The sequence below is a fragment of the Streptopelia decaocto genome (genome assembly GCF_964273445.1).
Source record: "Streptopelia decaocto genome assembly, chromosome: 2".
In the NCBI taxonomy this organism is placed as follows: Eukaryota; Metazoa; Chordata; class Aves; order Columbiformes; family Columbidae; genus Streptopelia; species Streptopelia decaocto.
The window spans coordinates 67,710,162-67,738,068 of NC_138655.1; the positions used below are offsets into that span (position 1 = coordinate 67,710,162).

General features: G+C 39.4%; 1 protein-coding gene across 1 annotated transcript; it reads left to right on the forward strand.

The window, feature by feature from the left end:
• The first annotated feature begins 533 nt into the window (after positions 1-533).
• Positions 534-27,907, forward strand: CLPTM1L (CLPTM1 like). Its single transcript, XM_082046018.1, has 17 exons — positions 534-805; positions 1,541-1,641; positions 3,522-3,711; positions 3,927-4,069; positions 6,091-6,169; positions 8,645-8,762; positions 11,806-11,900; positions 12,186-12,270; positions 13,680-13,783; positions 16,623-16,688; positions 17,766-17,816; positions 18,551-18,633; positions 20,428-20,462; positions 20,785-20,840; positions 20,921-20,965; positions 24,255-24,370; positions 25,623-27,907. The coding sequence occupies exons 1-17, from the start codon at positions 620-622 to the stop codon at positions 25,705-25,707; spliced, it is 1,638 nt and encodes a 545-aa protein (XP_081902144.1). The 5' UTR covers positions 534-619; the 3' UTR covers positions 25,708-27,907.

Below are 27,907 nucleotides of genomic sequence, written 5' to 3' on the forward strand. Positions count from 1 at the left end.
TTCCACGTAAATATGAGAAGAAACTTCTTCTCAGTGAGGGTGACAGAGCACTGGAACAGGCTGCCCAGGGAGGTTGTGGAGTCTCCTACTCTGGAGACATTCAAACCCGCCTGGACACCTTCCTGTGTAACCTCATCTAGGTGTTCCTGCTCCGGCGGGGCGATTGGACTAGATGATCTTTCGAGGTCCCTTCCAATCCCCATCAATCTGTGATTCTGTGCCGGCAGTCACTGTGAGAGGGTGGAACTACCTCCCGCACGGGCACCACACCGCTCCGCTCTCCCGGGCCGCACTGACATCCCGGCGCCTCTGGGCAGCGGCTGCTCTGAGCTCCGCCCGCCGGCCCCTGCTCTCAGCGCCCGCTAGCGGCGCCGGTCACCGCCCCGCTGACGTCTCTCCGTGACGCACCCGCCGCAGGCCCGGCCCGGCCCTGGGGCGGGCACCTCCCGCAGCCGGTTGCTAGGCAGCGGGGCGGCGCTTCCTCCGCTCGGCGGAAGTGACGGGCGGTCGGGGCGGTCGGCTGCTTCTGGGATGTGCGAGCGGCGGCGGCGGGGCGGCCCGCGACGGCCGGGCTGATCCCGAGCGGGGCTGTGGGCCGGGGGGGAAGGCGGCCGCCGCCATGCTGAGCCGCAGCTCGTTCACCAGCCTGGTGGTGGGGGTGTTCGCCGTGTACGTGGCGCACACGTGCTGGGTCATGTACGGTATCGTCTACACACGGCCCTGCCCGGCGGCGGCGGCGGGGGGGGCGGGCAGCGGCTCGGCCGGGTGCGTGTGGCCCTACCTGGCGCGGAGGCCCAAGCTGCAGGTGAGCGGGGCGCCGGGAGCAGCCGCTGCTGCCGGGGGGGGTGGCCGGGCCCCGCTCCGGCTCTTGATCCCTCGGTCAGGTGCCCGCGGGACGGGCTCCTCGGTACCGCCTGAGCTCCGGTCCCGTCCTGGAGGCAGGAGCGGTAGTGCCGGGCCGGGCCTGGCTCCCCGTGGCCGGCGCTGCGGGCAGGGCCGCGGTGGCTGGTCTGACAGCTGCGGGCACGCGTGGTCCCCGGCCCGCCCTCTGCCCCAGCGGGGCTGCGGTTGTCACCGGCGAGGGGGCAGAAAACGGGGGGTACTCCGTGTGGGCTTCCTCTGCCTTGCGGGGACTGCTTGTGGGTGAAGCACGGGGAGGACAGAAGCGTATTTTGTTTTCTGATTTGGTTTATCTGTTGGCACATACACTGTGTAGAGCAGCCTGGCCGGAGAAATGGCTCAACTTAACCAGAAACCTTTGACTTCAAGTGTGGGTCATCCTACAACAATGTGTTTAGTGGCTGGGTTACAGTGTGTTTCTGCCCCCAAAAGGAGGGAACAGATAACTGACAGCTGGTTTAGCCTTTTTTTAATTTTTTTTTTTGAGTACACTGTTGCCTGTTCCAGTGTATATAATGACTATGATGTGACTGGGAAATTAGAGAAGCTGAAGTACATGCAGATCGATGCTATAAGCGTACTAAGGCGTAAGCTTAGTATTTCTGTACTCTGATTGCTCTGTGCTGTGTTTCGATTTCAGCTAAGTGTGTACACTACCACACGGTCAAACATTGGTGCTGAGAGTAATATAGATCTGGTTTTGAATGTCGACGATTTTGACATTGAGTCCAAATTTGAAAGGTAAGTATCCAAACTGAGTTATTTGTTTAGTTCTGAAGTATTTATCATAACTGGTAGTTACAGGCATGGAAGTATGTATGAAGTAAGACTGTTCATGACAGTTAAGTTGAAAGAGTGGAGCTGTTGATCTTGTGTTCTTTTTTGGGGGAGTTAAAGCTATTTTTGAGTGCTCTGCAGGCTATTCAGTTCACATCTGTTTTCATAAAGTAATAGCCATATATACTTTGTCAAGGTAGGAAAGGTGCTAGTTGGATTTCAGCCTCACAGTTGAGGACAAAGTGCTGCTGTTAATAAAAACAATATTTTTCTCTTTTATTAAAGGTTCCTAGAATATTTCATGCAGTAAACGTTGTTAAAATGCCTGCCTTGATGGAAAATGTGTGCTAAGTTCTGACACTGAGGAATAGGCTCTTAGACAAACTTTTCTTATATTGGAAATCATCTTGCAGTTGCAAAATTGGAGGTTGTAAAATGAGCTTGTAATTTTCAAATTCCACTCTAAACATTCATCTCACTAGCTGTGCTAGATCAGTAACATACATATGATGTGCTAAACTTACATAATGGTTATTTTGGATCAGCATATTGCTTTCAGCCATAATGACAAATGTTTTACAAAAGCATGCTTTGCTTATGATAGTAAAAACAACTTTCCCTGTGAAAATCTAAGTCAGTCCTGGAAATGCTTGAGAATTTCCTCTACTAACGTGTGTAGCTACATGATATTTTGCTTTTAGTAGCCGTGGCTTCAGACCTGGAATAGAACTTGGAAGTCAAACTAGGTTCCCTTTTCCTATGTTTTAGCAACATGCTTTTCTGTAATTGTTTCAGTGCTAAAAATTGTAAAAGTAAACATTTTTCTGGTAGTTCAGTGTTTTGAGATCTTCAGAAGGGATGTTGGCATGGAGAGGGAATAAGATTGTGCCCTTAGACAAATTTCTGAATATAACACTGTGCTCTATGTATGCCTCTCTACAATTAAAATTATTAGAACTACTAGTTTTGTGTTTCGTATTCACTGCCTCACTTTTTGTTCGTTTGTTTGTTTTAAATAGTTGCCTGATTCTTGATTGTCGTGCCAGAGTCTCCTGGGTTCTTTCATGCTCTGCATTTTCTGTAATGAAGAACATGCTGCTCTGCAGTTTAGGTCATATTAAACTTCATCTCTGACAGACTTGAAAATATAAGAATTGTTTTACTGACACAGTCTGCTAAGCCACTGAAAGTATTCAGCCAGAAACAATCTGAGCAAATTTACAGGAATAGAGGCTGCATTATGCAATGTTGCAAGTAGGATGATTTCTTGGCTAACACAGGGGAGTGACTTCGTGGTTTGGGGCTCCTATCTAGAATTCTGGGCTTGTGTCAAAGCTGAGAAGATATTTTATGAATACAAAGTGCTCAGCAAAACTTCTTGGTATTCTTTTTAAACTACGTATCATGTATACAATCTGTGTGTGATACATATTCAGCACACAGAAGGCCGTTTTCTGCAAGTGCTGTGACAATTTTTGCATGATGATCTATCAACAGGGGAAAACAACAAAAGAACCAGTGATGCAGTCCTGTGTTATCTGGGGTAACAAAGGATGAATTGGGCAAAGATTAAAGTATCTTAAAATAATACTTAAACTTTGAAATGCAAATATTATGGGACATACTGGTGTACATAAATTGATCCCATCCATCCATGGCTGGTTAGGGCATATTAGCCAGAACGAATTGTTCTGTGCTAGGCAACCCAAATGTCTCTTCTTTTTTTTATATTCCCAAGCTTTTTGTGCCTGCTTCTGGAACATCTTCAGTGATCTTTATGTATAATAGCTAAATATTTCAATATGTGCTATGTCATCTCATAATGTATTTATTTTGTATTTTAGGACAGTGAATGTCTCTGTACCAAAGAAAACGCGAAATAATGGCACACTGTATGCATATATATTTCTTCACCATGCTGGCATTTTGCCTTGGCATGATGGTAAGCAGGTGCATATAGTAAGCCCTCTGACCACGTACATGGTCCCTAAACCAGAAGAGATTAATTTGCTCACTGGAGAATCAGCTACACAGGTAGGTGGCTTTTCTGTCTATAGATCAACTATAGATCAACAATGTTGTGTCATATTTGAGCAAAATGCTTGGTCTGACCAGAGTGAAGGTGTAAAGTGTTACATAGGGGGCTTCTGTTTTGTGATAAAATTAATGACTCCATAGTGTTTGAGAGTTAGATTATTATCCTATTCGTGTATTGTTTAACAGTACATGTGTTTATTGTATTTTTAAAGCAAATTGAAGCGGAAAAACAGACAAGTGCTCTAGATGAACCTGTCTCTCACTGGAGGTCAAGATTAACCTTAAATGTTATGGTGGAAGATTTTGTATTTGATGGATCATCCCTCCCTGCTGATGTTCACCGTTACATGAAGATGTAAGTCATTGACTTAGATTTTGCTAGATTTGTTGTTATAAACTTACTGCTCATTTCTTCAAAAATCTTCCCTGACTTCCTTTAGTATTTTATGTTTAAACTGGAGCTTAGGAGACAAAAATAGATACTCTTAATGCTTGCATTTTGGTAGTGACAATTAGTAAGGTGTTATGTACTAGAAAACCTTATTGGAAAGATCTTGTTCCTTGGCAGCTCAGTGTTTAAAATACTTTTTTTTATATGGAGTTATCATTGTAAGACAAAGCAGAACTACAAAGACACAAGTAAAATGCTACAGCAGACTTCATACCCCCTTATTTTCAAATCATAGTCCTGGCCCTTGAAGCAATTACTGTCTCTTGACCTTTCCAGTTATCCTTCATCTGCAGATTATCTGTACAAACTGCAAGTGCTTAAGTGGCACAGCTGATCTCCTAGGACATTTTTTTTCTCCCTTTATGATTGACTTTGTTTTAGATCAACAGTATGTATTCCTACATCATCATTTTCTCAAGAAAATACTAAAAAGCAGGGATAGCTTTGTAGGCCACTAAATGCAGGCAGCAGCTTCTGTTCACAGCTTGCTTAAATTGCTTCCAGTGTTAACCATATAAATAGTGCTGTATTGGCTTGTGCTACCGTATGTTGATGCCTTTCTCTACAAGTATCCTGTTAAATCCAGAAGTAGGTGCTTCAGCAGCAACTTCCCCACCACAGTAGATAAGCTTAGCAACTCATAAGACAGGCTTGTAACAAGAATAGCTTGCATTGGGGTTAATGAACAAGGATATTTATTCTGGTCATGTTTAAATATGCATCAATGCTGTTTTATCATTGTATTATACAGGAAGTAGTTGAGATATGAAATAGCAAGCTGCAATTCCGCTAGCAATAGCTTTCACTGCAGTTATTATATAGAAATTTAATTCTTTTCAGTTAAATAACTATTTTTGAGCCTAGAGTTAATAGTTTTCTGTATTACAGTTGCCCTGTGTGTATTTAGCACACAGTCTTTCTTAGCACGCATTGAGACTTTTTTCTTTTGTGAACTACTAGAATTCAGGCTTTGAAATGCTCGGTTATGCTAGTTACACAGACTTTTACCAAGAACATCACAGTGTATGTAACTGTATTTCTAGTGAAGAACTTAAAGAACTTAGGGCATTAGGCTAAGTACTAAGATACTGCCAGAGCAATTGCATGTAGGTCATAATTTGTAAATAGCTTTCCAGTGGTCAATTTTGTAGAGGCCCCGAAGACTGGTACGTTTCTGTTGGTGCCATGCAGGTTGGTGAGGTGGTAGAGCGATCCAAAGGAGAGCTCCGGTTAAGGAGAAGGCAGGGAAGGTTTCTGCTCCTTGTGTGCTCTCTTCAGTAGTATCTGGCCTGCCGGCGTGCACACCCGCCATCGTGTTCTCAGGCCCACACTAGCCAGAGCGTCTGCTCTTGCTGACCTGATAGATGTCATTGGGGAAGCAGAGGAGTGAGGACCTCGGAGAGTTGTCATTATTGCAGTAGGAGAGGGATACTTGAGACAAAGGATACAAATATGTGGTAGTAAATTTCAGCGTGTTTCTCTTTGACAAGCTTTTACATTTCCTCTACCCCTTGGTCATGCAACAGCTTCAGCATCATCGCAGCCAATTTCATTTGTGGGTTTTGCTGTGGGTTTTTTGTGGGGTGGGGGGTTGGGTTTTTGTTGTTGGTGGTGGTGGTTGGGTTTTGTTTTGGGGTGTTTTTGTTTGTTTTTGGTTTTGTTTTTTTCTTCTGTCTTTCTATGGAAGCATAAAAACAAACTAAAAAGAGAAATATGACACACCTAATTTTCTATACAGACATCTCTTAATAAAAGACTCTAGAATAGTTGCATCTTTCTTGCTGTATGTTAAAGGAAAATGTCCTTGAGAAGGTGGAAATACCTACATGGGTAGATCCGAAAGTGATGAATGAGTGGTAATTTCAATTAAAGTAGTTTTCTTTATAGATCCCTACAATCATAAAATCCATGTTTATACATCCTAGGGTTCAGTTGGGGAAGACAGTGCATTACCTTCCTATATTATTTATTGATCAGCTAAGCAACAGAGTGAAAGATTTGATGGTGAGTAATAGAACATCTTTAATTACATTTAACAATGTTGTTTTAATTAAGATTTTTTTATAGGTCATTTGCTGTAATGAAAAAATGTGAATTTGCAAAAGCACTCTATTAATGACTGTCTAACTGGTCAAGTCATGTACCCTGTTTAACAAATAAACTCAGCATTCTCATGATATTAATAACATTGCTGCAGTTGTCATGCATGTCATAGTTAATGCTGTTGTAAATCTCTGCCCTAAAGTCGTTAATGATCCTGAGAAGTGCTGCAAAGACTTCTCCATCAAAACTAACAAACTTCCCCTTCAGTGCTGGCTTATGTGACTTCTCAGCAGTGACTTGCCAAACTGCAAGAAAGAGTGGTCTAATAGTATGGATGCTGTGAGATGATGAGGGGTATGTGAAGAGCAGGAAAGAATAAGGGAAAAGGGTGATGGAGCTTTTGTGGAGCAAAGTAGGCATTTGACTGTAAATAGGGGCACAGATGCTGTCTGGTTGGTATGTCCAACCTAAAGTCATGGAGCTGAGGATGGATTATCCCTGTTTATGCTAGACTGTGTAGATGTTGAACTGACTGTTATTTTGACACAGATGTAGGTCTTCTATGGTAAGTAATGTAGTCTAGAGATTACATGTTCCTCGTGTTCTTAAATGTGCTTTCCAGTGCTGGGAGGTTTGGGGATTGCAGAGGGTTCTGATTTAATAAATAGAAAACTTTAACATTCGTATCGCTGAACTTATTTGCTTTGTTTATGCACTGTTATATAGTATTGATAAAGTAGAGTGCTAGAAGTAATGTGTGATGTTCTGAGGCTGTACTACAAGAGAAAGTTGTATGGCAGAGGTTTGGTAACTTCTTAGTTTTCAAAGGCTTGGCAACCATCACACTCCACTAGGTGGTGAGGCAACACTTGTTGACTTCTAATTGTTCATTGAGAAAGAGTTCATTCTTCTAATCTTTATATGTTCATTTAATTTGCTTTTGGTGTTAAAGGTTTCCTATCTCTGCCTTGTATTGTAACTCTATTTTGTCTCTACACTACTCCTAACTCCTTAGTAGTGCTTTGTCTGTGTGGAGTGCTGCATGTCACTTGCCTGTGCCTTTGTAATTTTCTTGTTTTCCATCTGTCCTGCACAGATAACATTTCTTTTCCTTTTTTTCCCAGAAATGTTGATGCTATATTTGATAGACTGAGAAATTGGAATCAGAATGGAGGGTTTACAGGCATCCTTTAAAAAGGAGAAGATGCTTGGAAGATGTTTATGTAGATTTTGGCAAACATCTGTAGAATCTCACCAGCATTTTCTACCATCAGCTCTGACCATGTTGGTTTCACCATTTTTTTTTGTTTTTTCCAGACAGTTCAGAGATCCCCGGCACCATTCTGTTATAGTTACTCAAGCTTTCTCCCTGTTGTGGTTATAAAACTTCCTCAGCTTCCCTTTCTCTCCCTTGCATACATGCATGTTCTGCCACTGTCTAAAAAGCTTATAGGGTCTTGGGAGGGTGGTGAGATGGAGAATTGTTTGTGCTCACTGGAGGGAAGAGTGAATGGAAGAGTGAACATAATCCCCAATCCACATGTGACTGTGGAGGTTAAAACCATGTTCTGTAACCTAAGAATCAGAAGCAGCCCATTCATCTCAGATAAGCGTCAGGTAACTAATTACTGTAGGAACAGATACAGTGTAGAGTGGCAGTGCCGAGATGGGAATTATGATTGGGTGGTAATTAGGAGCCAGGAAAATAGATCTTGAACTGTTGCAATTCAAATTGCCTGCCTGTCTGTAGTCTTGAGCTGTCCTTGCAAGTTTAAAACATACTGCCTCAACTTGTACCTAGGTAGCTGCAAACAATTCTGACATCTGTGACAATTTTCTTTTTCTTTGTTTTAAACCTGTTTGGGAGACAGTCAAATATCATGCAGAAGGAGCTGAGGCAATTTAAGAATTTTAATTTAAGACTTTTTTTTTTTCTTTCCACAGCCCAGGAGGCCCCTAGGTATTTCTCATAATAACTCTTATAAAATGTAGATGATATAGGAGGATTAGCTGAAATGTATTTCTCTTAGGGCAGGAATAAGTTTTCTGTGATGCCCCAAATCCCAAAGTTTGCAGGCAGGGTAGCTTGCATAGTGTTAACTGTGGTATTTTCACCAGTTGGAGCAAGTGGCACACTTTTCCCACTTCCAGCAGAAGGATCTTTATGTTAATGTCTCAGAGGCGTTTGTATACAGTGACAGTGAGGTTGCTATAAGAACTTGAACAGAACAAACTGCTACTTTAGCATTTCTTGGGAAAAACCTTGAAGGCTTTGAGCGTAGTATAGAAGTCTAAGATCTTATTCCATTTCAAAAACAAACTGACCTCTTCGAATTCTGTGTTTAAATCACGGTGTGATATAATAATTTTTATTTATGAACAGAAATAATTGTTGCAATTTTTCTGCTATTAAAAATGAAACTCTTTGAAATACAGGTTATAAATCGTTCAACAACAGAGCTACCTCTTACAGTGTCATATGACAAAATATCTCTTGGAAAACTCCGATTTTGGATCCACATGCAGGATGCTGTGTACTCCCTCCAACAATTTGGTATGTTTTTTATCTTTAATAATTTTAGGCCAAAAACCACCACCACTACCTCATTTTTTTTTTTCTTATAAGTACATAGATGATACTTAACTCTTCTTCTCTGGTTAGCTGGTGAAAAGGTTTAATGCATCAAATTTTACATTGTTTTACCTTAAGGTAAAGATGGAAATAAAATCTTGACATGTAGTAGGAAACAAGAATGCAGAGGTGAATTAACCATTTTACTAAAAAAAAAATATTTGTATAGTACTACTGTAGAAGCATAAGAGGCCAAAATAGAGGAGAGAATTTTCCCCTGTCATCCATGGAAGAGAAAAGCTGGATCAGGGTTACATAAGCTTTGATGTAAGCTATAAACAGCTGGTCACTGTAGCCATATACCTACAGTGAAATACAGGCAGGCACAGCAAAGTTTTGGGCTCAAGCTGAGCATGAAGAAGGAATCTGGGTTCTGTTGATACTGCTTCTGACACTTCAGAAATGCTGTTCTCTCACTTTGGCTCAGTTACAAATTTAGAAGGTAATTCAGATAAACTGGAGGTTTTACATGCATGAAACTGCTAAATTCTGCATTTTGCGTAAATGTAGTGGAGTAACTGTACACTCTCCGAAGTTCATATACTCTGTGTTGGTGATGGTATAGCGAAGCTTTTACTGTCTTTAAATGTTTGTTCCACCGATGAACACCTTTGAGTCTAATCATCACTCTTAAAATCTGCATCTTATTTTCAGGGTTATCTTTGCTGAGTTTGTTTTCTTTCACTAGACTGTAGTTGGCTTCTTTATACCAGAGTAAGCAATTGCATTGTAACGGAATCGGTGTTGATGTATATGAATGTTGGATTCTGTCTGTTCCTCTCTTACGATCTTCAGACAGCAATTTGAATTTTTTTCAGACCAAGAGATCTTTAAAGCTTCTGTGCTGTATTATTTTAATTATTCTTAAATCCTTCAGTTTGGTGGGTTTTTTTGGTTAGTTGTTTTTTGTTGTTGGTTTGTTTGTTTATGCAGATAGATGCAGAGTTCTACTAGTTTCCCAAGAGACAGATGTAGGGGTAGTGCTGCTTCCAGACTACTTACTCAGTGTTCCTCTTTGTTCACCAAAATTTAGTCAGTAAGAGGGACAGGGTTTGCTTATTCACTGTCGTCTCTGATTTAATATTTTATGATGGACAGCTTAACATTTAAGGCGTTAAATGTTAATGGCATTTAAGGCATTAAATTGATGTTTACAAATATATAAAGGGTGAGTGTCACAAGGATGGAGCCAGGCTCTTCTCAGTGACAACCAGCAGTAGGACAAGGGGTAATGGGTTCAAACTTGGAACACAGCAGGTTCCACTTAAATTTGAGAAGAAAATTCTTCTCAGTGATGGTGACAGAACACTGGAACAGGCTGCCCAGGGGGGTTGTGAAGTCTCCTTCTGTTGAGACATTCAGATCCCACCTGGACACCTTCCTGTGTAACCTCATCTAGGTGTTCCTGCTCCGGCAGGGGGATTGGACTAGAAGATCTTTCGAGGTCCCTTCAAATGCCCAACATTCTGTGATTCCTTTGGCAAAAAACCAAGTCTGTTTTGGTTCAGCACTAGTGTCACATTGTAGCATTGTAAGACACAGTACCTGTATACAGTGTAACTTAACCGAGAGTCTAGATTTTCTCTGTTTCTTTTGGAGCTGAAGCTTCTCTCCCGGTGTTTTATTTCCGGGTGGGGGGAAGCAGGGGTGAGTCAGGAATAAGGTCATCCTAAGTAGAATCCAGCTGCCTCTCCTTAGCTCAGGCTAATGCATATCGAAGCTGCAAGTATGTCTGCTTAAAATAACTGTCTTGAAAGAATCAAGTAACTGCTTGCTCAGAGTTTGTGTGGGGCATTTGAGCACTATCATTTCTCTATAAATTTTTGTGACCCTTCTCAGAATGGTATAATTGAAACTTTCATGTTCTGTGTCTTGGCTGTCCTGTGATGGACACATATCTCAAGACCTATCATCCTAGGAGTACCTTCTCTGCTGGGAAAAAAAAAGCTTACCTAAGATGCTGCTTGTTCTCTCGAAGTATGTAGATAGTGAAACAAGGTTTTAAATTTTCCTTTTGGAATAACTTATGAAAAGGTCATCTTAGATTAGTAGCAAAACTCCTAAATCACTTGGAAATGAGTAAGCTCACATTCTCCTTGCTGTGATGCAGGACAGCTGATATGACAAAGTACATTGGTACTGAACTTACCCTGTGTCACAACAAACACCGTAGCCGTAAATGCAGCATCATGTATTTTCTGAGAAAGGTAGACTTCAGTCACAGTGGCTGGAACTTTCTGCTTCCTGAAGCATCTTAACACTGGCTGGAGGAGTTCAAAGGGATGATGTATCTTCTGGAAAACACACTACTTGATGCTGGCAACCATATTTATTATGGACACATTTTTGAATTAATGGTCATCCTGTACATTCCTCCTTTAGGAGATTTGATAAAACAGTAGAGAAAATATATTCAGTTTACAGATAGTGCTTTCTGGAAGGTGCTTTGCCTTTTTCCAAGTTAATTCTGCAAGGACCATCAAAAGTGTTGATGCCTAATCCGTGATGTAGAGTCCGTGCTGCTGCATATATGGCCATGTTTGTCACTGACCTTTGTTGCCCTATATAGTGTAGTCCTTTTCTCACTTTTTCAGTTAAAAGGGGAACTCACTTTTCTTATGTATCAAATAAAAGTTCAGAGGCCAAGTTGAATAATCCTCCTTCTTCCCACTCAGGCCAGAATGACTTCTGTGTCTTGTCATTTGTCTGTCAGGTGTTCAGCTTAGGTCGGAGTTATACAACAGGTTAAAAGCACATCAGTCTGCTTGTAACTGATGGGTTTTGTTTAAGGCAAGCCAAATAAGTTGCCAAAATATGGGTAGACTTCAAAGCTGCCATTGTCTTTTGGATTTATGATTCCTTAACAAAACATGTGCAGGTGACATAAGATTCCTTTCATACTGGCCTCCAGCGTAACAGCAATTAACTGTCTAGTATTTGCATAATTTCTTGTTCTTTCTCATAGGGTTTTCAGAAAAGGATGCAGATGAAGTAAAAGGAATTTTTGTTGATACTAACTTGTATTTTCTGGCTTTGACATTCTTCGTGGCAGCATTCCATGTAAGTGGAGAAACTTCAGTTTTTAGGAATTACAGCGTATGAAATAAAAAAAGAGGGGGGGACTGAATTTCAACTCTTTCATTTATTAAGAGCTGTTCTTGGAAACAGTAATTTCAGGAAAGCAATGGAAGTGAGTTTTGTACAAGTCAGCTGTATTTCAAATACAGAGTTAATATAAAAATCACCAATAAGACAGAAATTTGAGATGCATTTTTAAGAGTTGAGCTGGCAGTCTCTAATTATTGCACCTTTCAAGCAAATAAGTATATTTCTTGCTATTTGCAGCTTCTCTTTGATTTCCTTGCATTTAAAAATGACATCAGTTTTTGGAAGAAAAAGAGGAGCATGATTGGGATGTCTACAAAAGCAGGTATGGGCCAGAATGCAAAGTGCTGTGCATGTGCTGTGTAATACATGCTGTGTGTTTTCAGTGCTTCTCTGCTTTCCTGTGAGTGCCTTGTACATAACTACAGGTTGCAAAATATTGTGGGGGAGGACGCTGTAGTGTAACACTGTTGTTTGATTTGGGCTTTGATGTAAACAGAAGCAGTAGAAGCTCCTGGGGTGGAGGGTGAAGGGATGAAAGAGCATGGGAGGGTTGAGGTGACTTGGATGTAGGAAAAATGAGAGGAGCATAGTGGTCTGACATCTTGTCAAGCCTTCCTGGTGACAGATGAAGGTAGTTGCCAGCCCTGGATGCTTGAAGTTTAAAACACCACTCCCCAGCCTTGTTTATTATGCTAATAATTACTGCTTGGTTTTCTATAAACCAAAATGGTAAACTTGGATTCACTTGACCTCTGAGACTATCCCAAATTCTATCATATTTACAGATTGATTAAAACATGTGAGGAATATCAATACCGGGGAAAAAACAATAGGCATTTTAAATTATGAAGATGAACAGCAACTTGTTTTTCTCCTGTGGAGAATCTGTTTATCTTCTTTCATCAGAGGACATTTGGTTTTGTGAGGCATTTATACTGCTGTTGGCATATGTACACCAAAAAGTTAGTAAAAATTGTAAAACGGTCTGTGGAATTTCAGAATTAAATGTTAAGTGCCAGTTTAAAAAGCGAGTAGAGTCAACTGGAAAGACTGAGTGACAAAGGGTGTTTTAACCTTACTATCCCAAGTATTAATCTTCAGTCTGGATGGTTCCATCCTCTCCTGAGCAACCTTTGGTCACCTTTCTGCCTCTATCTCCTTCTGCCCTGAGGGAGAAGTGCAACAGGCGATTGCTCTGGAATGGCACAGCGTAATCCTTGATGTCTGAGTGTGTTGTAGCTCTTCTCGCTTTCCCCCCTGCTTAGGGGGATGGATATTCAAATCTAAGAATTGGTAGACTCTTATAAGTATCCAAGGTTTTGCAAAACCTGAAAAATAACCCTGAAATATATTACTTAACATTTACAAACATTAAATTAGTTGCATGAGTTTCAAAGACCAACATTACAGCTTCCTCGAGACAAGAATCATGAATGTGGTTCATAATAGTCCTGATACATTGCTGAATTGCAAGATCTTCCTTAAGTATTCTAATTTCTTTTCATCTTCTGTGATAAGGATTTCATAAAATGTTTTTGTTCCTTACTTGCCTGGAGGTATATAGATCACTGGCTGTTTCTAGAACTATTTCATATATCAATATGTATGTAGGAGAAATTAATGCTTAAATTGTATAAGACAGAATTATGGTAAATAGGCCAACAGTCTTCGGTCATCTCAGCTGTTCATTTGAATATTAATAAGCCTTTCATTTTCATTTTTTCTGTCTAGTGCTTTGGCGGTGCTTTAGTACAGTGGTAATATTTCTTTTCCTTCTGGATGAACAAACAAGTTTATTGGTACTGATCCCAGCAGGCATTGGCGCAGTGATTGAGGTGAGTTCTTAAAGCTCCAGAACCAAATACCACTATTCACAGCAACATCTATAGTTTATCATAGCAAAAGAAAAATTATCCAGTTACTGGAAAAATACTGCTAGTAGTAGTCTGTCTTAGCCGCATTGTTTAACTGGATTTCAGTGGTAAAGGAGATTGTATCTCTTTATCAAATAATTAAACTGGAAACATCAGGTTTTTTTGGGATGGGCCAGCTGTTACTGCGGAAATCAAACATAAAGCTATGCTGAGGTTCCTTCCTATCGCCTCATCTGACAGGCGTCACTCCTGACCAGGCATGTACAACCATGTCAACAAGCCTTCATGGAACCATTTATCAAAGAGCAGGCTGTGCACTGTCAAACAGTGCCGCAGGTCTGCAGCTTTCTTCCTGGCTGTGACAGAGGGTTTTGGGGAAGGAGGGAAATGAGGAGACTGCTGGCTGTGCCCACTTCATGATTCCAGAAGTGCAGTCAGTGGGTTGCAGGTACTGCTTAGAAGCCCACTTCATGTGTAAGAAAGCACAAAGTCGGCAGTAATGGGACAGGGAGATCTCTCTACCTAGCATTGCTTGCAGATCTAGTTACACAGAATCACAGGGGCTGGAAGGGACCTCGAAAGATCATCTAGTCCAACCCACCTGCTAAAGCAGGTTCACCCAAAGCAGATCACACAGGAATGTGTCCAGGTGGGTTTTGAATGTCTCCAGAGAAGGAGACTCCACAGCCTCTCTGGGCAGCCTGTTCCAGTGCTCTGGCATCCTCAAAATAAAGAACTTTTTCCTCCTATTCAGATGGAACCTCCTGTGCTTCAGTCTGTGCCCGTTGCCCCTCATCCTGTCATTGGGCACCACTGAGAGGAGTCTGGTCGCATCCTCTTGACATCCACCCTCACCCATCCACCATCCACACATCTGTTACAGTGGCAGATAATCCCTGTGGAAACAAAATAGTTCCAAATTTTCAGTTAGTGATTAAATTGTTGAATGCAAAGTCACAAAGTGATCCTTAAATTTCAGCTTATTGTATAAAACAGATTAAGCTCTTGTGAAAACAATGAGCAGTGATCCCCTAAATAGTACCATTTCATTGACTGTAACATTATTTTTCATAAATTGAGATTTCTCAGTCTGATGTATTTCTGTATCAGATTTTCCTTGTTCCTATAAATAGCAATTGAGTCTTATATTTCAAACTTTCTTTAACTGTCTGAAACTGCAACTAAGTTTCAGGGATAAATATATATCCCCACAAATATGCTACTTCTTTTGTAGAATATTATTTATTTTGATCCTTGAAATCTAAATAACTGAATTAAAAAAAAAAATCTAGAGATTTCAGAAAGTGTCAAATAATTTAAAAGGGAATCAGGTCAAGAAAAGTGATGCTTGCGTTTGTTTCTAGTTGGGAAGAAGAAATAGCCCTGGTCTCTAAGTCAACTTTTTTTCAGAAGTTTCAGTGGAAAACATATCAGGCATGTATGGTGGTAGGTTAACAGGAGTGATCAGCTATGCTACAGGATTTCAGTGCAATTAAAACTGTTAAGATTATGCATTTCTCTTCTATAACAAAGGTGGATTTCTCAGTTGCCATTACCCAAGAACAGGCAGCTTCAGATCTCATTTGTTCACTGTGTCTGTCTGAGATTCTTCTTGGAGCTGCCCAAAGATCTGTTAAATAGATCTCTCCAAGATCTGTAGTTCTGTGACTGTTTGGCTCCTATTGTCTTTCTCATGCACCTGATTTTCCAATATGTTGCTTTTGGAGTGCAGGCTGGGGAAACTGTGTTGAAAGGATTATTGTAGGAACACTGTGTGGGACCCTTAAACTGAGGGTAAGCATTCTGTAGGTTCTGTTGAAGTAACATATCTCTGCCCTCAAGTGATGATGAGATAACGTGGTTGTCTCAAGGTGAGAATGAACATATGGACTATAGATCTCAAAGGAATTTGTCTGCTGGGAAGGGCTTTTTCACAACTTGTTCTTAACACCTGTTTCTCATGCAGTACCAATAATGACATTGCTTCTGTAATAAGTAATTTTATCACTTGCATGAAAGATGATAGTGAAGTATTATCTTTGCCATATCACCCTTTTTTGTTTGGAAGATATGATAGATGCAAAGGGAAGAGTGGTGTATCTAAAGTTAAACAAGCAAACCTTGTCCACAGAAAGCTTCATGAGGCATAGCTTTCCTGGTGAGCTTACTGCATTGCTGAAGTTGTTGAGTCTGTGTAGCAGCGTGGGTGCATTAGCAAATTTTCAGGTGAACTGAACCTTTGGTTACATTAGGGTCAGGCTGTTAGAGCTGTACACTAAGTAGCCAAACAGTTCAGTGGTTCACTGACTTTTGCTTGTAGCCCACTGCTGAAATGTACTGACTGTATCAGTGCCCACTCTACTGACTGTTAGGAGTTCTGAGGCACCTTCATCTTGCAGATGCCAGCAGACCTCAAAGGCACGTAAAAACTTGCCTGGCAGGTGGTTCCTGGGGAATTCTCTAAATGCCTGACCTGGGCTGCGTGCTGGTGGTGAGAGCAGCTAACCCCCACCCAAGCACTGCAATCCAGGTGTCCTGGAAGGACTACATTATTTCTCATAAAGTACATCCTCTGATAAGGAGATTTAATAGTGCAGGGTTTATGTCGTGCTTGTCTGGTGACGGGGCATGTGGTTTGCATAGAGATGCAGGCAGTGTGCTGCAGTCAGGCTGTTAACGCTTTATGCAATGGGTGCTTAAAATAGGTATGCTGGGATCTTGATTCTGATTATCTAAATCCTGCATAAGACATTCCTTTGGCTAATTTTTTGTGTGCACATTTTGGTTTTGCTTATCACAGCTCTGGAAAGTGAAGAAAGCTTTGAAAATGACAATCAAGTGGCAAGGCTTGAGACCCAAAATTCAGGTATAGTAGACATTTGCCTGTTAACGATTACGATCCTGAGTTGTCCATCTGTTTTCAGGTTACTGTGCAACTTGGCTTTTAGTGAAATGCAGATTAAAAAAAAATAATAAAAGTTTCCTATGTTTATCTTCTCTTTATGGATGGCTTAGTTCAGAAGTTGGATGAGCATTTTCAAACTTGATTAATTTCTTTGAGTTCTGTAGAAGCAGCAGCTATTTGTATGTATTTATGGTGTCAGAAACTTTAGAACTCCTCTGTCAGTCCTGCTATCATAAATCTTAACAGGTGGGACTGTACTCCTGCCACTGTGTTGGAAAGGCAGTCTTAACTGGCATCGTGATTTGAAGTAAGAAACTGAATTTTTCATGAAGCTGTAGGTATAACTTCTCCATTGCAGAACTAGTAGATGATGACATGTTCTAGGGACAGAACAGTCTTTGACTAAACCCTTGGGTAAAAATTAAGTCCTGAGACTGTTTGCAGGACATGCAGTGGCAGCAGGGATTCAAACTAACTTTGACATGAGTGTAATCCTTTTAAAGTACAATTTACATTGAAAGTTTCTCTTATTGGTAGGAGAAACAGTTGTCTAATCTTCAGTGTTCACAAGAAGTACTGAGGGTTTGTGCTGCTGTAAGCTTATGCATCTTGAGTGGCTGATGGCTCTGGTTTTTCCTTTTTCAGCATTCAAGGAACTGTATTTAAGCAGTCACAATTTCTAGACATGTGGAGATAATCCATAACTGACCTTTTAATGCATGAAAATGGTTATGTTTTTCAATAATGGCTTCTTGTGTCTGCCAAATTCTTATCCACTTGACTTTGCTTTTGCTTTGTCAGTGCTGCTGTCTCAACAGAATTTTCCAAAGTGAAGAAGTCCTGGATGTTTCATGTGAAATATGAAGGGGAAAAAAATAAACTTTTTGCCTACCCTGTATTTAGCAGGTTGCAAAGGACATTTGTATGACTGTCTTGTGTAGAAGCTTATAATTTGCAGTTTAAATCTCTGTTTAGGGAGTCGGACAGCAAATGTTTTCCCCAGTTCTGACCTGATTGTACTTTTTACATGTATTGCAGTTTGGTACATACAATGACTCTGAAAAGAAAACTGAGGAGTACGATGCCCAGGTAAGAGAGAATCCTGTAACTTCTGATCTAGGAAGTCTATATATGGGGCCTGACTTGTTTCTCTGTGTTTATTGCTGCAAGTGTATTTTCCATGTTCTCATAGTTGTCAAGTGGATCACCATCATATAGATGATCTGATAGTGAAGATTCATTCTGATAATTTATGAAAAGAAACAGTGAAAGCGTTGTTTTGATTTTTTGCATCTGCTTGAGATATTTATTTGAGAAGAATATTGCAAGTGACTTATCTGAAGAGAAATATCTTAAAGGGTTACCATTCACAAATCTGAAAATTGATATTTGTACTCTTTACTTCTATTAGAGGGTTGTTTGTGTGCTTCCTGATTATTTAAAGGAGTTGAACACAGGTGGCAACATCGGTGTCAAGTAGAGAGCTACTCTTAGACTCTGATCTGATTTTAGTGCCAGAGTTAGGTTATGGTTGGACTCGGTAATCCTGAGGGTCTCTTCCAACCAAAATGATTCTATGATTCTGTGATCTTCATGCTGCCTCTTGGTGCCTGTGCTCCAAGGCACTTGGTTGTCTGAACTGGCCATTGGAATTTTCACCACCTTCTCTAGAACCGGAAGCATACTGGAAATAATAGCAGACATTTGGGAACAGAAAAATACTTTCAGGAAAATAAAATCATGTGACTGTCTTCTAGTTAATGCCATGAAAAGTCTGCTGCATGAAAAATGTGAATTAACAAGCTGTTATCCTTGTCTATTAGGCTATGAAATACTTGTCATATTTGCTCTATCCGCTGTGTATTGGAGGTGCAGGTTACTCCTTGCTGAATGTCAAATACAAAAGGTACTGTAAATCCATAAATGATCTTAGTCAGAATTGAAACATTCCCCATTTTTTCTGTATTAATTAATTGGAGATGATGGGTTATGGAAATTGGGTACTTTAATTTGTTTCATTCATAAGCCACGAATTGGAAACTTCCTCCTTCTATAGGGTCTAAACCTGAAGAGTCTAGCTATATTTATTTAACATCCTGTAAGCTACAGCCTGTTGTATTTTGCAAGTAACCTGCTATTACTATAATATAGAATTTGGTAGTTTGCATACATGAATAAGCTGACAATCAGAAGAGGAAGAAGAAAGAAGGGTGACAGGAGAGATAAGAGGAATTCAGTGGTTGAACTAGTCTGATAGCGGAGAGAAGCAAAAGCTGTTCCAAAATTCTTTGCTCTGACCACAGGGTTCCTCTGTTCCTAAATATGATAGCTAGGGTGGCAAGCAAACAAAGGCATTTTTAAGAAAGGACTCCTGTATTCCTTTAGAGCCATGGACTTACCTCAACATAGTGATACTTCAGCAATAGCTGAAGACTCAGTATTGCATGAAAAGGTGAAACTCTTGTCAATTTTCATTCGAAATAATACAGCTGGTTCAGTTTCTATTGGAGACATGGAAGCAAGTATGCAGCCGTGAGACTTCATTGTAGAAAAAAATCTGCAAATGCAAGCATGGTGACAGCCATGTAGGTACCTTTTTCATAGTCTTTAGGCCCAGAATGTATGGGAGGGAGAGCAAGCAGTAGCTTAAAAGAACATCAGAAAGAACTACTATTGCTGCACACATGAGCCATAGCAGTTGTACTAGAAACTGGGGCAGTTTCTGGGCTATTAGAAAAATAGTTTTTTCAAAAGGTTCTTGTCTTAATAAGTAGCTAACAAATATGCAGCATTTAAATATTCTCCTGTTCTTAGAAAACTATTGAATTTGTTCAGTACTGCGAAACACTATATGCCAGGTGTTCTATGAGCTGTAGCTTAAGGAAGTGAAAACAACTCGTATAATAGAATTTTTATCATTGTTTAATCTGTTTGTACGGAAACCTGACAGAATAAGTAATTGTACCAGTGGATTACCCTTTAATCTTGCAGGCGTTTTCTGATGCATTTTTTTAAATGCTTGTGGATTAATGAAGTGCTGCTACAGCTCTAATGTTGTTATTAACATGTCACTAACACAGCAGTGCAAGTTAGTGCAACCTGAGCATCACAGTTCTTACTATCGCAATTAAAAGTAGGGAATTTCATCACTGTCTGCAGCACTACTGTTATTTTGCTGTGATTATGCTCCAATGAACATCTGGGAAGGGTTGTTAGATGTAAGGAGGGAAAAATGTAGATTCCTTGTATTTTTTTTAAGTGCCTACTATAGTGGTTTGTACAGAATGGTATTTGTTATTTCAAATTGTATAAGTCCTTACAGTGCCATATTAAGTGCCTCTTTAATATTTAGAATACAGTGTTACCTTTGCAAGCCTTAATACAGTCAGAGGTTCAGTGCTCAGTGTTGTCTGATGTCAGTTTGGGTGCCAAATTCTTAGATTGTTCCAAAAAGTATAAAAGCAGTGAATGTAGCTCTCCATACTTCTTGTATGGACTGATAAACATCCTTTGCTTAACTACCTCCCCTGAAGCCCTTCCTAGTTAAAGGAAGATGTGAGGTACTTAGTTCCTGCCTAAAGTAATCTGCAACAAAGCCACTTCTTAGAGTGGTCAGCATACAGTCATGTAGAGGATGTATTACAGATATATGTTTTTGGCTGATGTGAAAAAATAACTGGACTGTCTTCTCTGTTTGTAGCTGGTACTCCTGGTTGATTAACAGTTTTGTCAATGGTGAGTCCCTTTTATGTTTCGGTTTTATTGCTTTGTTTTGGTTTTCTGTTCGTATTTCTTCAAATGGAGGCCAAGAATCAATAGTAGAAAATTAACTGCTATCAGCTGGATCAGTGTAATATAGAAGAATAACTTGATTGTACTTTCTAAAATTATCACAGTGATTGAGAAAGGGAGCGGATTCAACTCAAAGTAAACAAAAGTATTAGATGCACCTTTTCTCATTAAGAAAATTAGTGTAAATCTCTACTTGTGAAAGTATAGTTGTGTGATGTACTTCTGTTGTGTATTTGTCTGTAAGTTTTCCCTATTTTGTCTTCAGGAGTATATGCTTTTGGATTCCTGTTTATGCTGCCCCAGCTGTTTGTAAACTACAAGGTAAGATTGAAAAGACTAAAAGACTACTTTGCTAGTCTCTTCTTCCAGACTTTATTACAAATTGATATTTTTATTCCTAGATGAAATCTGTTGCACACTTACCATGGAAGGCTTTCACATACAAAGTAAGTAAAGCTCTAATTTAAAGATTGGTGCAGTCATTTTGGAAATAATTTTCTGTAAGGACACCTTAGTAATACATAGATTAAGGCTGACAGTGATGTTTTTGTTTAAGAATGAAACCTGTTTGCAACTGTCCTTTAAAAAAAAGCAAACAAAAAAAAGAAAAAACATAGATTTCCATTTTTCCTAATGACTTCCATATGATGAGAATACCTGCATTCTCGTTTTGATGATAATACTTTTTTTTGTACTGTCAGCTGCCTTGTGTGGGTGCAAATGTTGGTTTTGCAAATAAATTAATCAGTCTCAATTTAATGCATTATTTTAGGAAGAGAGATTATATTAACAAAGGAGAGTTCTCAAGCAACAGATAGGACCACTAAGAGACCTTATTTTGGCAGGTTCCAGGAGCTACCAGAGACTGAAGTAATGTACACACTGTTCTGTGTTGGGGTGGTAATTCTGGGCTTCTGGTCAATGTAGTGACAACTGTGTGGTGGGTTGTTAGATGTTGGGAGGGGCTGCACTGTGGTGCCCCCACTGCCTCGGCTCTCCTTGTGGGAAATAATGCAATGCCATAGCAAAACTTAACACCAGACTTTGGAGGAGGGGAAGATGAGCGTATTTCAAAACAAAATCAGCTTAGTTACCCTTTGATAGGTGCATACCCACAAGCACCCGCTTGTGTGCCCAAGTGGTTTGTGTAGCATTCGGGCACCAAGATGGATGTACCCAATTATCCCAGCCAGGGTTCCTTGTGCTGACATGGAGGACAAGGGACACCCACTGTTGAGTTCCTGTGTCTCCCACATTCTTCCTCAGTCTGCAACTACATGTTTTGTTCTTGTACACCTAAAGAGCTGATAGTGTTTTGACTCCATCCTTTCCAGCCTCTCTGAGTCATTAGGATTTTTGTATTGTCCTTTTGTTTTCTTGATCATTGTGCCCAAGAAACCCTGGCTGGATGTGCTGGGATCATCAGGACCTTGATGCCATCAACATGTGCCCTTTTTTCTTCTGCTTCCGCTCATAAATGCTTTCATTTATTCTTCCTTTGTGCCGATGTATTACAATTCTCCAGTACATCAGTACTTCAAAAGAAACAGTGTTAAAACTGCTCAAGACATGGTGTCCAATTCCGAACAGATGAGCCGTGAGAAAAGGACTAAAATCTTAAAATCTGAAGTGTTTTTCGTAGCTTTTCCAATTCTGTGAGCCTACAGCAATTGCCCAACTTTCTGCTGCCTTGATGTTTTTAAGGAATCAGGAAACATCTAGGAAAACAGTCTGAAATGTAGCTGATAGTAGAATAGCAACTGAACAATGTTTGATGTGGAAATAAAGTCAAAAATAAACATCTAGTGTTTCAGGCAATACTAGGCAAACCAGCGTGTTTCTTAATAGAGGGAAGTAAAAGGTACATTTGTGAAGTAATTTCACAATTTTACTTCAGCAACAAAATACAGTAGCAGAGCAGAGACATCAGTACTTAAGTAGACAAGAGGAAAGTAATCAAGCAAGTAACCTTTAAAGCAGTAGAATTCTCTTTTCTTCAGAGCATTTATGGCTCCTGTTAAGATGCCAGAGGTTACCCACAACAAAGGCTTGTGTGAATGTAGAAAGAAGTAAATGATGTTTTCAATTATGTTTAACTTATTGGGCTTTGGAGGAGGTAATTTATTTTTTCCCTAGAGGATATTTAAAGTTGCTTTATCTCTTCTGCACTTTGAAGAGTGGAAAGAATAGTCTGAGGTCTCATCTGTGACCGTTGGTTTAAAGAGCTTTGTTGTTTTCCTTAATTTGAAGTCTTTCCTGTTTTGGAAGACCTTGGCAAAAATGGAGATTATTCTAACTTTCCAGTTTCTGTAGTCTTTACGTTTATGCCCTTTATACTTTTATGAGGAGTACTTTCAAATGAGATAATCTCAAAAGAAAACTGGGTAGACTAAATACTATTAAACGGGCTGCCTTGACGCACTCAGTTTCAGCAGCTTGTGAGGAATGCCTAAGTGCCTGAAGGATGGAGCATTTAGCTGTTTCTTCCTTTCATCATTGTAGGATCACTCACTTGGGTGTTGACTTGGAATGGCCTCCTTTTCCAACTTGGCAAGGGTTTTTTTGTTCCATGACAAACCTTCTTTGCACGGACTTGAGAAGTGCCATTCATATTCCTTGATCATTTCAGTTTGATGAATTTGTTTTGACTTGCCAGAAAGAGCTTTCCTGTTGTAATTAATCAGAACTCTCTCCTCTCCAACACCTCCATCTTCTGCTGATGCTTTGTTTCATGGGTTCATTTTGAAGAGTGAGTCCTTCTATGCTTAAATGATCATCATTTTTCCTATTTTTATGGTATGGATTAATGTACAGCTTGCTAATATTGAAAGGAGACACCATGTTGCTGACTCATTTCAACCCAGCAGTGAATATTCTTTGCTGGATTTGTTTCCTGCTGTCTTTAGTGAGTTGAAATGGTTAATTGCACCAAATGAGTACTAGAGCTGGTTCACTGTTGATTTCTAGTCCTCCCTGTTGGCTACAGCCAGATCCAGAGCAGTTGCCCATTCTGTTTACTTTCTTTACCTTCTCTGACAAAATATTGTTGCCTTTGCATGCTTAGAACCTGTTTGCATTGCTTTCCCAGCAGATGTCTGGGAGTTTAAACTTTCTCACTCAGGAAAAAGTAATGAGAAAATATTTAATTGTTGTTTTAGAAACAGTACCTATAGTATGCCTATTTGAGTTGCAATGACATAGAAAATTATGTCTCGAATAAGGGATGGGTGATCACTTCCAGGAGAACACTGAAAATGTTTTAAAATCTCTTCAAGACTGTCAAGTTAATATTGTTAAGAGCAGCAAATTAGCAAGTTTTTACACAACTTTCAAATTCCCACAGAAAATGAAAGTGAACTGACATTTTGGAAATTTTAAATCATTTGAGTAGTGAATGAGTAAAAGTTGTTTTCCACTTTCTTTTCAAGATTTTACTGCAGTTGTATGTACGTTTTTCCCCTTGCGTGACAATACTCTCACCCTATTTCCTTTTTACTTGTAACTATAATAGCATGGTCTGTAGTAGACAGCATGGTCTTCTTTAAAAGAAAACACTTTAAAATGTGCATTAATTAGTTTTTCAGCATAGCCCTTAAGTATTGTTGCAAATATAGAAGCAGTCTGAGTTCCTACTGAAAAAATATAGTTCTAGGAAGCCTGTTTCCTGTAGTTTGGTGTGATAGATGACTTCCTTTCTTTACAGCTAACTGAAGTGTACTTTTCTTTTATTTGTAGGCATTCAACACCTTTATTGATGATATATTTGCTTTTATCATCACTATGCCAACATCTCATAGGCTGGCATGCTTTAGAGATGATGTTGTGTTCCTGGTCTATCTTTACCAAAGATGGTATGTCTTTCTTTAATATCCATCAGAGTTTTTGCAACACTGTAGGCGGTTGTGTTCTCATTGCTATAAAGAACTATAAAATAGTTTGGGGTAGTGTTCAAGCAGAATTTTGTACCACAGTAATATATAGTATGGTCTGGAAAATGGTAGTTGTGTATATGCCTAGTGAAGGGAATGGTGAGCAGGGGATCCTGAAAAGAAGATCTCAGTACAAATAGCAGCAAAAGTGCTTTCCTATAGCCAACAGTATGCCTGGACCCATTTTAGCATTCTAAGAGAGTAGTCAAGAAATTCCTCTCCTCACAGCACTCTCATAATTTTTGTCAGTTAACCCTTCTCCCTCCTCAGAAAAGCAGTCCTCCCTTTCAGCAGGTACTTTCACATTTGCAAGTTACAACAACAACAAAAATAACCCGAGGCATGAATACCTAAAGTCAGGTGAAGAAGAAGCGAGTCTTGTATTCACAAACTCACTTAGGAGTTCTGGGCTTCCAGACCTTGCTGAGGGGCTACTTGCCTACATATGCTCAGTATCTGAGCTGCTCTGCAAGGCACTTGCGGAGGATGTTTTCTGACAAGGGGTGGCCCTGCTCTGCTTGCTTCTTTATCTTTTTTCAAACAGCAGTTATCAGTTTCTCTTGTAAGCTGAGTATCTGGTGAGTTTCAGATTCTTTACGTAACTAAAATCAGATGGGGAAGAAGGCCATATGCAGTAATCACTGAAATACTGCTCATAAGTGAAGCTACAGAAAGTGTGCTCTTGTTCTGAAGAATATGAGCAAACAAGAATTTTAAGCCAAGTTCATATTATATCAAAATATATGGATATGTATATCTAACTGATCATTAGTACTAAATGTAGACTTCAGTTTTGGGTTTATATAATCACACATAAGTGTAGTAAAATAGGTCCCATTCCAAGGTATTTTTCTAAAAGGTAAGAGCTCAACAACTTCTGATAGGGGCTGGGCACTGGTTTCAAGTTTGAGAGGAGTCCTGAATTGCTTGGGAAGCACTCCAGATATAATACAGCTCTTAAGAGGCCTCATTATGAGACAACTGGTTAAGTCTCAGTGTGAAGAACCTCATGTGTCTGTAGCTAATCTTTAAAACTGTTGTGGTTTTTGCCACTAGTGGGAATAAAAAAATATTATGAGAAAGAAATTAACTTTTAAAATTAAGCAGTACAGAGCTACTTAATTTGTTCCGGTAGCAGACAATGTTGTAACTAATCTTTTGTTTTTTCTACCAGGCTTTATCCTGTGGATAAGAGCAGAGTGAATGAGTATGGAGAATCTTACGAAGAAAAGCCGAAAAAAAAAGCTCATAGAGAATAACTAAGAATTGAAAAAGTTTCTGACCCCTGGACTCTTACTGGCTTCATGTATTATCTGTTCTTAAGGAAGGAAAAACTTATTTAATAAGAGTATTTTTAAAGCTTATGACAGAACTACATGGACAATACATCTTCTATATTGCCAAAATCTAGTTTTGATATCCTCCTATTTCAATATCCTCTTTTGTCCTCACAAGGTCCACAGTCTGCCAGATGTCATTAAATAAACTTCCTGCATTTAAACTTCTCTTCACTGAAGACCTAAGTGACCGGACCATTGTAATTAATATCCAAATATATGTTTTTAAGACAACTCACTAACTGAAAGTGTGGTACCTGTGCCACTAGGCTATGAAAAGTGAAAAAACAAGCCGGTGTGTTACAGCAGAATTGAGCATTATTGCCAAACTGGAGGCTGTCAAAAATAAAATGTGTAATATTGGATTATGTGCTAATTACAGATCATTCTTGTTTGATAATGGAAATTCTAGAAATTGTGATTAAAGTTGTAGGTTGTATGTGGGCATTTAAGTTCATAGCTTAAAAAAAAAGTATGGGAAATATCGGATGAGACAGATGGGGTTGTGAAAATTCAAATTCTGCCCACAAGGTAGCAGAGAGCTTCAGTTGTCTTAAACAGAATGAAGATGTGGAAAAACTGTAACATGATTTATTTCAATATGTATCCAAGTTTATATAAATCCTTCTGCATTGTTGACAAACCTCCTGATTTCATGGCATAGCAGATGTTCATATAATGCAGATCATTGTTATGTACTAGGAAAGTCTCTCAACACATCTTAAATTCTGCAAAATGGGGTACCCCAGTGACCTCCTAGACCAGTTCTCTCATGTTTCAAAAGGAATAATTCCTTGGTGTTTCCTTCTTCCTCCCTGCCCCATTCTTTTTTATAAGATGAAACACACATCATTCAGGTGGAATGATTTTTCTCAAATACAATACAGGTTCAACAAACTGCCTGGATAAAGAGCAAAAAAAAACAGCCTGGTGAAGAATAGGTATCTTTCTTTCACAGAATTTAAAATCCATATTCCATGGGAACAGTTCATCAAGGGAAGTATTTTGATCTGTTTCTTTCAAACTAGTAATAATAATCAGGTTGAATTATTATACCAAAATTCAAACTTCACAGTTCCATCTAGAAACCATGGTTCTAGATTTTTAAAAGCAGGTTTCCTGGTAAGTGTAATAGAGAGTGCATTCCTTTCAGCAGCACAAAAACACAATTTAAAAAAATCCAAAAGGCAGAACTGTAGTTTCTAATTCCAGTTTTGCTTTGGTCAGTAAGTTTACAAATTAACCTTAATGATTCTTAAGTTTCTTTATTAAACTGCATGCTGTTTGTGCAAAGCTGTTTAACTTCAATTTGTCATTGACTGAAAAAATTAAATAACCTTAAAGAACACAGATCTACTCCTAAGGTCTGTAACTACTTTATGAAGTAGATTTTTATCTTGTTCTGATACTGCAGAAGTCTGAACATATAAATACTCGAGTCCTGACTGACTCTTTTGTTACAGACTAGTCTTTCTTATAATGAAGTCCTTCTTACATGCTGCTGGCAATGGAAAAGAGACGCGAAGTGAGTATTTTACTCATGTTCATGTTAAGGTCTCTTCACACTGTTAATTGTAACTAAGGAGGACTGTTGATTTTTAGCATTAAACACACATAAATAAATCTATGCAAACTGGGATTGCATTTGCTCTATCTTGTAGCTGGTTTGGATTTGTTTGGAAGGAGCTCTTTGCTGTTAAACAAACTAACTTGGGACTCCTGTTTCATAACAGCTAAATGTAAATGTGTGAAAAACTTTCCTGATATAAATAATGCATATAGCACATTCCCTTTTTGTGCCATTTCAAAACAATCCAGTCATTGGTTCTTGTAGAGTAGCTTCTGAAAGTCCAGAATACTATATTGAGATGTTTCTAATGTTTCATCATTAATTTTTGTTAGTAGCTGTTGAAAAAAATCTCTCTTGCACCTTTACATACTGTGAGTTTATTGGTCTTCTGTCTTGAATTTCTGATGACAATGACCTCATAATATCCTATACTGTAGACATAAAGAATATAAAATTAGAACATTTTAAGTCTTTACAATGAACGAGACTTTCCTGTTCAAGTCATTGTTTTATGCATTCCATTTCCAAATAAAAGACTTGGAATACGGGATA

Excerpts from the sequence above, each read along its gene's own strand:
- CLPTM1L (XM_082046018.1), top strand. The coding sequence starts at position 620 with ATGCTGAGCCGCAGCTCGTTCACCAGCCTGGTGGTGGGGGTGTTCGCC. Across the intron at positions 16,689-17,765 it reads GCTTGAGACCCAAAATTCAG|TTTGGTACATACAATGACTC; the intron begins GTATAGTAGACA and ends CATGTATTGCAG. Across the intron at positions 20,841-20,920 it reads AGCTGTTTGTAAACTACAAG|ATGAAATCTGTTGCACACTT; the intron begins GTAAGATTGAAA and ends TTTTATTCCTAG.